At 33.3% G+C, this 12,233-nt stretch overlaps 1 protein-coding gene across 2 annotated transcripts in view; it reads left to right on the top strand.

The window, feature by feature from the left end:
* The first annotated feature begins 211 nt into the window (after positions 1-211).
* Positions 212-12,233, top strand: part of LOC109073873 (serine/threonine-protein kinase LMTK1-like) — a 51,587-nt gene continuing 39,565 nt past the window's right edge. Inside the window, exon 1 of one of the 2 annotated variants that reach the window (XM_042735891.1) lies at positions 212-800. In XM_042735891.1, coding sequence (XP_042591825.1) covers positions 719-800 — 82 coding nt within the window. In that variant the 5' untranslated portion in view covers positions 212-718. Of the gene's footprint in view, positions 801-6,784; positions 7,306-12,233 lie in introns of those variants that run through there. The other variant, XM_042735892.1, reaches the window with a different exon arrangement.

Raw genomic sequence — 12,233 nt, 5'->3', positions numbered from 1 at the left:
CCTCAAACGTGGTTCATCCAATCACGTTTCAGATTCGAAAAAAACAATCTAGCAATTATGCAAGAATCCATGTGTTTTCCCATAACTCTCATCATTAAAAAGTTGTGACCCATCAAACAGTTCCGCAAGTTGTAATGTACCATAAAAGAAGCGTAATGTTTTTTTTTTTCCTTTTTTTTTTTCTTGGGTAAATGTTAGCGTCAGTCACCGCTGCGCTTGTGGCGCAATCTCCTCCCCTCAGCGGATTCCTGCAGAAGCACTCCGCCGGTGATTCTGTGGAGGAATCGCGGTGAGCAAGATGGCGCTGTGTCGTTCAGCACTGAACAGCTCCCGTCGGGCTTTTTAACAAACACTTTCATTTGAACTTAAATCCATCGATTAAAACGAAAGCCAGAATTCGCCTTGGGTTTTCTCCTTCAGTCGGAACGCAAGGAATGCTCCACAGGACGCTCGCTTCATTTGGTGCAGAGAAGCAGCAGAACCCACCGCAGAGACCCTCTCTACGAGAATGATCAGAGAAGATTCAAATGAACACGGCAATGGCTTGCAGTGAGACCCATCCATAAGATAATGCTCTGCATTAGAAGTAGATTTATCCGGCTATTCCCCTGTTTTGGCTCTATAACATGGAGGAGCGAGAAAATGATGTTTGAACAGAAAATAAACTCTTTTATTTAACATCAGAGACATCGTTTCTGGACTTCACGTTATCTTCAGCATGTCAGGCACTGTAACACTGCTGGTCATGTCTGCGTCGTTTTTCAACCCTAGTTTTGCGCTGAGCTCTCATTTTGACTCAGGTAGGCTTTTTATATATGCCTGTATCTGTATTTTATGTTTTTAATGCACGTAGTGTGATGTATCGCATTTTTCAGTAAAAACCCGCTTTTGTGTTGATGCGCAAAATACTCCTCTCAGCAGCATATGAAGAGCCGCTAGAATGAGGTCTTCTTTCTGTTAGAAGCGTTTTGAATGACATTTTATGACAGCTGTACAGGGAAATATTCGTAGACTGATAATTGTATTGTTTTTCAACGATCTATATAAGATTGTCTTATTATTTCGGTTCATAAACCCTAGTTGAAAGCAAACAAAATTACTCAGTTTGCCTCTCCACAAATCACTTGACTCGCATGCTAAAGGTGAGAGGTGGAGGTGGAAGACTGTGTGATTGATGCACAGGTAGCCATTTTTGATTGGACGAGAAGGACCCTATCAACCTCCAGGGAGGTGTGTGTGTGTGTGTGTGTGTGTGTGTGTGTGTGTGTGTGTGTGTGTGTGTGTACTTGTGTGTGTGTGTGTGTGTGTGTGTGTGTGTGTGTGTGTGTGTGTAGTGAGCAGCTAATTAAGAATATAATGACTGGTAAATGAGGAAGAGCCTAACCTTTGGTTCATGACCAGGTCAATTAATGGAATTAATGGGTAGTTTAAGACAAGTATATTTAAAATTGCACTCAAAATCAAAGATTTGCATAAAGCATCTTTAATATGTTTATGGTATATATCATGAAAGTTCTGCCATTATTTACTCATCTTCATAAGATGGAAGGCTTCAGAAATTAGGTAATGTCACATAAAATAACTGCATAAAAGAAAATAGTGGCCTGAAATCGTTCATGTCTTTTATTTAGGGTGAATACAGGTAGTGGGACCCTTTTTGATCTGTTGTTGTTTTACAATAAGATTTTAATTAAGATGAAAAATGTGTCGTGGAAACCATTTTCATTCAGCAATTGCTAGTCAATTTCACAAACAATTACAGGGAAATTGCAAATAACACATTGAATTAAACATAACATTTTGAAGTAGAACAACTAAAAAAAGTATTTTCTTGTAAAACTCACTAGAATCTTATTTACAACTCAAAAAAAAAAAAAAAAAAAAAACTTTTTACAACCTAATGCTGAAATGTAATGAAATAATATATAATAAACATGCTAGATTATCCTTAAGTTTCCCACTTTACCAATTAGCACTGGAAAATACACAAGAAACAAAAGTAAAAACCATACAAGAAACAAAATAAAATACAAAATAAAATATATGACACTAATTGAAGCTCCATTACATCCCCTCACATTGTTCTAAACTTTATTTACTTATTTATTTATTTATTTATTTATTTGATGAGTGAAGAATCCTCAGAATAGGAATTGTCCATTTAACAACATTTAGTCTGTCAGGCTCCAGAAAGGGCAAAAAACATTTTGGAATTGTTCATATGGCTCTTAAAAGTCTTCTTGAGTCATACAATAGTTTTGTGAGAAGAAGACCTGAATTTTTTTTTTTTTTTTCTAAAAGTCTTGCCCTCCCTTAGTTGTCAGATCAGTTTCTGTCTAGAAAAGGCGTAGGATAAAGTTTGACATCAATGATCTTCATTCGTGGGGCATTTGACGTCATCGACATCCAACCTGATATGACACTTCTAAAGGCACCATATTTGTTCTCGAACAAGAGAGATTCACCGCTATACAAAAAATAACATAACAAAAGCTTAAAAGCATGAGAAGAAAAACAAAAAAAAAAATCTTGGGAGAAAAAAAAACTATTAAACCAAAAAAGCAGAGGTGGAAAGAGTACAAAAATATTCTACTCAAGTAAAAGTACCATTACATTAATGAAATTTTACTTAAGAACAAGTAAAAGTACCAGTCTAAAAATCTACTCAAGTAAAAGTAAAAAGTAGCTCATTTAAAATTTACTCAGAGTAAAAATTACTTAGTTACATTTTAACAGTGGAAAGGAGGCAAAAATGCGACAGCCCAAGGGTGTCAAACTCAGTTCCTGGAGGGCCACAGTCCTGCACAGTTTAGATATAACCCTAATTAAACAAACCTGATCCAGCTAATCTAATCATTTAGGCTTATTTGAAAACTACATGATATGTGTGCTGGAGCAGGGTTAGAACTAAACACTGCAGGAACTGAGTTTGACTCCCCTGGGATAGGCCTATTAATCTCAAACTAGTTGTTTTTAATTAAAGGAATCAGTTATTTAGAATAATAAGACATTTTGGCTGTTACCAGGCAAATTAGTATCAACAAACTCATCTTTTCAATGCAGAGGAAATGCAGAAGCTTCATCGGAAGTGGTATTAAGATGTATTTACACACTGTTTAGTGCAGGACAAGAATGAATTTAACCTGCTGTTAGAAATGCATGAATAATGTTTTTGATATACAAGACATAAAATGTTGAATACTCATTTGAAATTATAAGAAATTAATTATATAAAAAAAATAATAATAATCAAAAGATACTTTAAATGTGAAATTAAAATGGCCAGTATGTGTCAGCAAGTCACTGTCAATAAGTGAGTCATTGCGATTGAACCGAATCATTTAAACGGTTGATTCATTCAGGAACGAAACACTGTCATGTTGCTCAGAGACGCAAAAACTGTGCTTTGGTGGCTGTGTTTGGAATTATTTTTTTGTTGTAGAAATAGAGCAAAAACAGGCAATATGGTGTCTAAAAAAAAAAATATATATATATATACAGTACAGACCAAAGGTTTGGAAACATTACTATTTTTTATGTTTTTGAAAGAAGTTTCTTCTGCTCATCAAGCCTGCATTTATTTGATCATAAATACAGAAAAAAAAATTATATTGTGATATATTATTACAATTTAAAATAATTGTTTTTTTAAATTTATTATACTTAAATTATCATTTATTTCTGTGATGCAAAGCTGAATTTTTAGGATCATTATCACATGATCCTTTAGAAATCATTCTAATATGATGATTCATTATCAAAGTTGGAAACAGTTCTGCTGCTTAATATTTTTTCAGAACATGTGATACTTTTTTTAGGATACTTTGATGAATAAAAAGTAAAAAAAAAAAAAATAAAAAAAAAAAAAGAAGCTATGTTTTTAAAACATAAATATTTTGTAATAACAATATACACTACTGGTCAGTAATTTGGGGTCAGTAATTTTATTTTCTTTCTTTTTTTTTTATAAAATCAATACTTTTATTCAGCAAGGATGTGTTAAATTGATAAAAAAGTGATAGTAAAGAAAATATATTATTAGAATATATATTATTAGAATTTTTTTTTTTATTTTGAATAAATGCAGTTCTTTTTATCAAATATATTAGACAGCAGAACTGTTTCAAACACTCATAATAAATCAGAATATTAGAATGATTTCTAAATCATCATGTGATAGACTGGATGTTACATGTGACACTGAAGGCTGGAGTAATGATGCTGAAAATTCAGCTTTACATCACAGGAATAAATTATTTTTTTTAAAGTATATTCAAATAGAAAACTATTATTTTAAGTTGTAATAATATTTCACAATATTACTGTTTTTTTTCTGTATTTTTTGATCAAATAAATGCAGGCTTGATGAGCAGAAGAGACTTCTTTCAAAAACATTAAAAATAGTAATGTTTCCAAATCAAACAAAGATACAATAAAATAAAAAAAATATATATATATATATATATATATATATATTATATATATATATATATATATATATAGCCTATATATGTGTGTGTGTGTGTGTAATCATGATGATTTTTAGAGGAAAAGACGGCATTCTTTGTGTGATTTTGATTTACTATATGAAATGATATAAATATGTAAATTTTCTGCCCCTATATCTTCAATTTTGTGATCATTCTAAATGCATTTTAGCAGACTGAATCACACAGTGAAAGAACGCACTATAAATGCGCTCGCACATCATTAAAACAACAATTATGATATTATCCCAGACAATATATATCGCACACTCCGCACCACTGTCTTTTTGGCTAATTTGTGCAAAACCTCTTGCTAAAATATCAAAGCTTCATTTTAACCACCAATGCAACGATGCAATTATTTAGCTTACCGATACATGCTTGCGAAGGGCTGATGTCTTGTCGAGATTTAAAAGCTGCTAGTTTGGTCTCCCTAGGTAAGCACAGCTTACACTGCATAATAAAGCATAAATATGGCCAGGGGCTCACTTCATTTCCTTCGAGTTTCAACGTCAGAATATGACGGGGTTTTGTTTTCAGCGGTGTCTGCACCACTAACGCCTGTTATGTCAGTCTGCATCTTTCTTGTGATTTTAGCGCCAGTTTGCCCTCCTGCCCATTATTTACTGACGTAGTTTACAGGGAGCGATTTTTTTTATTTTTTTTTACTCAGTAATTAATGTGTTTTAAAAATGTATCGAAGTACAATACTTCAAACAAAATATACTTAAGTAAAAGTAAAATTACAGATTTAAAAAAATTACTTAAAAAAAGTAGAAGTACACAAAAAAGCTACTCAATTACAGTAACGCGAGTAAATGTAATTCGTTACTTTCCACCTCTGCTTTAAAGCCTCCCTATGGTGTGAAAATGAGCCATCATGTGGGTCGTTGCCAATGGTGAATGGTATTCCCTCCCTTCTAAATTAGGACTGTGTGTTTGTTGCCTCCTCACATGGTTCCTATGGTTACCAAGAGGGTCTGCAGACTTGGATTTAAGAATCTAAGCAGTGATTCCATTTCTCTGCATTTTTTATTATTACCTTCTAAGATATACTGATATTAACTATATTGAAGCCTCTTTTCAGTATTCGTACACCATGTTCCAATATAGATTCACAAAAATTAAAATCCACATTTTACACATAAAAAAATTTAGACTCCAAAACCCCTCCCCCCTCCTCCGAATTTAATTATGTCCATCAGCGGTGATGAAGAGGGGAACAAGGTCTATCTGTCAAAGTGATGAATGGAAGTAGGACTCATCCTGGAGAGTCTGGGAATGATTAGAGGGAGATAAAGGAAACAGAATCTGCTCTTTTAGTTCTGCTGGGCTTGTTTCAGACCAAGATACTGAAACCTGATTCAAATTGATTCATTTGTGTTTTCTTGAATGTAAAATTTGCACAAAAAAAATTTATTATTAATAATACACAAAAAAAATTGAGAAAAACACATAAAAAAAAAGATATATCTCACCCAAAAATGATAATTCTGTCAATAATTTATCACCCTCAAGTAGTTAGAAACCCGTTAGACCATCATTCATCTTGGGAAAATAAATTGAGATATTTTTGATGAAATCCGAGAGCTTTCTGACCCTGCATAGACAGCAATGGACCTGACACATTCAAGGCCGATAAACATAGTAAAGAACGTCATTAAAATAGTTCATGTGACATCAGAGATTCAACCCTAGTTTTATGAAGCTATGAGAATACTTTTTGTGTGAAAAGAAAACAAAAATAATGACTTTATTCAACAATTTCTTCTCTTCCGTGTGAGAATTTGATGCACGTTCACAACAGTACCACGATGAATGCACATTAGGTTTTAACATGCGTGAATGCGCAGAGTTGAATGACACAGTAGAGAAGAAATTGTTGAATAAAGTAATTATTTTTGTTTTCTTTGCACACAAAATGTATTCTCGTAGCCTCGTTAAATTAACAGTTGAACCACTGATATCACATGCACTATTTAAACGATGTCCCTACTACATTTTTGGGCCTTGAACGTGTCAGTTCCGTTGCTGTCTATGCAGGGTCAGAAAGCTCTCAGTTTTCATCAAAAATATATTAATTTGTGTTCTAACAAAGGTCTTACGTGTTTGTAACGACATGAGGGTGAGTAATTAATTTTTGGGTAAACTATCCCTTTAAATGTGAAGTTATTGCGTTATGTGAAGTAGAAATTATTTTGAAGTTTGAAGTATGAATTATGAAAATACTAAATTTTTTACAGTGTATCTCCTTTCTCTAGAAACATAATTTTGTGTTTAAAATGCAAACGTTGTCACACTTCAGGCTGAAATTTAGGGGAAATTTATGGGAAATCTTCTTTTACCCCATCATTTGCATTTTAAGTGCCTTTTAGTTTGTGTTTAGCTAGAAGGCGAATGACTCACGATGACTTGGTAAGTCAGCAGTTATGACCATGAATCATGGTGATGTAGCCCCGAGCATCAGTACAGCTGGATTTTCTTAATGGATTCTAAAATTAGTGGCTGTTACAGATTGTAAAAAACAAAACTGTGAACGTTTTAAATAGGTCCAGAACAGCCAGGCAATTGTTCCTGAGGTTATGCTGAAATTTACTTAGGAATATAGAAACTGAAACGAAAGAGAGGCTTGGCGATTGTAATGATGACATCATCTTTCTGGAAGCAGTGTTTGCCATCCCATGCCAGCCTCCAGAGCTCAAGTTTCCTGACCGCCAGACAATCAGACTGTCCTATAGCACTGGGCTCTTCCTAAAAGACCAATTGTTGTTTATTTCCCTCCTGTGAATTTCGCACACAGGATCTGACAGAAGGATTGGTAAGAACATGTTACAATGGATTATAGTAGATTATACACACGTTGAGATGTGCTAGAGAAGAAACAGGGAAAGACTAAATATGACATAATGAGATTTTGTAACCATCGACAAATTCTTCAAACCTTCCAAAAGAGAGTTTGTATAAGATGTGTCTGGTTGAGATTGAGAAGAGAGGATATTTTGTGCTCAGATGTGTTTATGAAGGACATAGCTGTTACATGATGCACAATTAATGGTGAAGGGCAGTGAAATGGAATCGGCTATAATGTAAACAAGCTGGTGAGAGGTGAGTGGCACTAATATGGTTTATATGCAGCTTTGATTCATTTATGGTTCACTGGATTTAGTGAGTATAGAGAATTTGAATATATATTGTTCAAAATGTTGGTGTTTTTTGATAGAAAGTAATACTTTTATTCAGCAAGGATGTATGCAAGATGACTATAAAGACATTTATATTGTTAGAAAGGATTTCTATTTCAAATAAATACTGTTCTTATATTCATCAATAAATGTTTTTGATTTTCTTGTTTCTTCAAGAAATTCAGCTTTGCCATTACAAGAATACATTATATTTTAAAATACATTAAAATAGAAAACCGCTTTTCATCAATTAAATGCAGCCTTGGTGAGCATAAGAGACTTATATTAAAATATTAAAATCTTAATAACTTTTGAACAGTATTATAAAGTTTATTTCACGGGTTTGAGGTCTGGGCTTTGTGCACAGGAGAATTCTGATGCTGGAACATGAGATGCATGCCTCATTTTTTTCTTTTAATGTTGGTATATATGAGTTGTTGAATGGCTGTTTGCTTGATTTTATGTACCTATTCGTTAAACATGTAGCTGGAAAAGCCAAAGGCATTAATTATAAGGGGGTGTCCACATGCTTCAGCGAGCTCTCTGTTATTTTCATGATACATTTGCTCTCATCAGTTCTATTCTAAGTAAAGCTCTCAACACCTACTCTTTGGCTCCAAGCACTGTCATTTGTTCCTTCGGGTTCAGTTACAAACAAGCTGCCATGATTGGTGCTAATGGCCTGTGCCGTTGCATTTGTGCATGTGTGTGTGTGTGTGTGTGTGTGTGTTTGTAGTAAGAGAATAACAGTATGTAGGAGTGCAGGAGATGGTGGAAGATAATCGATCCTGATGGAAAGAAGAAGTCCAGTGCAGTTAGAAAAGAGCAGTCCATCATCTCTCTCCTCTCCAAAAAATATGGCATCCGCTAATAGATGCCACTCCCAGTGATGGAGTCTGAATGATATTATTTTCTTGCTCTTTGTGTTGAACTCTTTATTGATTAAGGCTCATCATAATGGATAACAAATAAACCAATATTTGTCTAAGACTTTTTTAAATTTATATACTGTTGACAGTCTATGCCAGTGCAAAACTGTTTTAAATGCTAATTAAAAATAAGAGGTATGTTTGCTTTGACTCAAAAACAACAGAAGGATGTATTCTCAGACTCAAGGGAGAATTTTCTAATCTGCTTGTTGTGTGTGTATGTGTGTGTGTTTAAAGTAAAATTGAATGCTTTTCCTGCACTATCAAACTATATTATTATCAAAGCTTTGAGAAAACAAGGCCAAGTGCAAGACAGCAAGACTATTTCAGGGACTTGCAATAATGCCCAAAGTGGAGCTATTCAGTGTGAGAGAAAAGGAAGATTGTGACCTAGAACAGCATTGAAGTACCCAAGTTTTTTTCCCCTTTGAGATGCAGTATAATCTCAAAAAAGAAGAAAAAAGAAAAGTAAAAGTGACATAGCCATTAGTCACTTTTCAGCCATTTTATAGCCAGAAGCTTCATTTAAAAAGTCACTGATTAATCGTGTGATGATGGGTGGCTTTTATAACAATTAAATAATTCAAATTAGTAGTTTTTAACAGAAATTTTATCAATTGAGTGTTCAATTATATTTAAATGATAAATGCAATTATTAAACTATTAAATTATTAAAATGCTACAGATTGCTTACTTGATAATTAATGGCTGTAAAGAGTTAAATAAATGTACAAACAGGTTACTAAATGGAATTATAAAGTGACTTTACCTGTGAACACCATTATTTACTTTTGAATGCTTTGTAATGTACTGTATCTGCGCTATTCTATTCTATCTTTTTATAAACAATACATAATATTTACCATGAGTAATAAATACGACAATGATTTTCCCAGTATTAAATCAATTTGGGCCATTTTTGATCCACAGAAAGAGCCAAAAAAAGTATTCATCTGTTTGCATAAGGTTTGAATGCCATTGTATGCACAGAATGTTAAGAGGGCTTTGCAAATCCCTTTATGTATTTAAGGGATTATTTCTGTTATCTATGTTTAAGGCAGATGTTGCAACAACTTATCCACTTCATTGATGAAACTGGCAGCAGTTTTGCAAACATATTAAATGAGACCCTTTAGATGGTCCATGACCTCCCTGTAAGCACCTCCTGCTACTCAATTTGTCTCTCTCTGTAGGCCTATGGGGCATCACACAGTAAAAGCGCTGATGGTCCTCAGTGTCTGCTTGAGAAAAGTTCCTTGCTCTCACACTCACTGCAGGCTGCAGTGACCCAGAAAATACAGATGGATTGCACAGCAAAATCACTCACACAAAGTAGAACAAAATGCTGAAAGGGCATACTGTTGAGATAAGAAGACTGTAGGAGTAATTTAAGTAAAAAATGACAAATTGGCTGAGTTCGTACCCAAAAGTTAGATTGAGCTTTGAAATGGTACCATGGTATCCCGTATACCTGTATTAAACTATATTATCCTGCATTTTAGTGAAGTATGCTGTATATAGCAGTCTTTTATTGCACTTCTACTTCTGCACATCAGCACCATGGAGAGTTCCAGAGAGAGAAACAGAGGCCATTATGTTGTTCCCATCTCATATATATTACCATGTTGAAGGACAGCAAGGATAAGATGCAAGCTCAATATTGAATCCATTATGAATGTTTGCACTCTCCTTTTTCTGGCAGTCTCAATGCATCTCATAGAATACAGACAGCTATTGAATGAGATGCAGGAAGACCCTAACTGATTGAAGGTTTTCTTAAAAGCATCTAGAAGAGCAATAGGTTTGGAGAAATAGCATTCTACAGCAATGAACTAAAGTGTGTTTCAGGCTTTCAGGATTGAAGTGAATTGATTTATTTCCTCCTACTGACACTTTCCATATGTACACATAGGGTACAAAAATCTGTTATAAAAAAATCAGAATTAATCTTTTTCCAGAATTAATCTTAAATTATTATTATTATTATTATTATTATTACTTTACAGTGACTTAATGGTTAAATAGTTAAACTTGATGTGCAGTTAACACAATATTTGTAAGAAAAGAAAAGAAAAGAAAAGAAAAGAAAAGAAAAGAAAAGAAAAGAAAAGAAAAGAAAAGAAAAGAAAAGAAAAGAAAAGAAGAACTTATCTGAATAACTTTAATTCTTGGGTTTCTCAGTTTTAAGTACTATTATTATTATTGTTGTTGTTGTTGTTGTTGTTGTTGTTGTATTATAATGTATGAAATTATGTTAATCTTGTTTTTTTATTTGTAGATACAGACATTTGACATTTTCAAAACTACTTTTTATGCTAGGTAATCTATTATTTATTTCATTATGTATTTATTTATAACATAATATCCTTGTCATATCTAATGCTTAAAAAATGTAATGGGACACCAAAGTACCCTATTTGTCATACCTAAATCCATGCTATAATACCATCTAACAATTCCTGTCACTACAAAAGACCCTGCATTAATGCAGTGTATGCGATTTGTAAAGAAAACATGTAAGTGGCCATTAGTATTTCTCTCTCTCACAGCATTTGCGTTTGAGTGTGATCAAGAACTCTAACACAAAATCATTCCTAGTGAGATCAAAAAGTGTAATAAAGAAGCATAACACATCCACATTTTCCTGGTGAGTTTACACAGCAGATGTATAACACATCTATTTCCATGGCAACATGTGACACAGATGTCACGCCATCCCATCATTTCAGAATCATAACCAAAACCTTATTTCACCATCCTCAATTAATCATCAACTATTATTCTCAATCTTATCAGTAACTCAAACCATGATCAATCAACTGTTATTTATTAAAACTAGTTTATTAGGATATCAAATTAAAGACTACTTGTACTTATATATTATAAACTTATAGAATTTTATTTTTTACAATAGACTTCATTTAATATTTTGCTTAAGACTAATTTATTATTTTGGTTAATATCTACAAGAAAATTTAAATTTAACTCCTACACTCATTTTTTATTTTAGCATCAAGATATTGTTGTAGTTTTTAGTAATATTTTATTATTATTGTGTGTGTGTGTGTGTGTGTGTGTGTGTGTGTGTGTGTGTGTGTGTGTGTGTGTGGTGCCCTAGCCGTGTGCGTGTGTGTAACAAGAATTATCATGTGCACCTATGTATGGTGCCTGTGTGTGGTGTGTGTGTTGTAATTTTCAAGGCAAATATAACTTAGGTAGTTAAAACAAAATAGGAACGAAAATTTCATTATTTTTAATTTCAAGGCAACTATTACAGTATATATATAATTATTTAGCTTTTGTTTTGTTTAATGTACTGTTTGATGGAACTTTAGTTAAATTATTTTAGGTAACTATAGTAACCATGTTACATTTACGCATTTAGCAGACATTTTATCCAAAGCCACTTACAGTGCATTCGGGCTAGCATTTTTTACCTAACATGTGTTCCCTGGGAATTGAACCCACAACCTTTTGCACTGCTAACACAATGCTCTACCACTGAGCCAGAGAAACACAGTCACTGTGTTAATATTATGTAAATCAAACTATGATTTCTCATGACAGTCAGACAATCTTTCCTGGCTAATAGGCAGTTTTAGTAGTAAAAAAAAAAAAAAATAGAGAGAGATGTT

Source organism: Cyprinus carpio, chromosome B12, assembly GCF_018340385.1.
Source record: "Cyprinus carpio isolate SPL01 chromosome B12, ASM1834038v1, whole genome shotgun sequence".
In the NCBI taxonomy this organism is placed as follows: Eukaryota; Metazoa; Chordata; class Actinopteri; order Cypriniformes; family Cyprinidae; genus Cyprinus; species Cyprinus carpio.
Note: the sequence above shows the minus strand (reverse complement) of the source record. Positions and strands in the feature narration are given on the sequence as shown.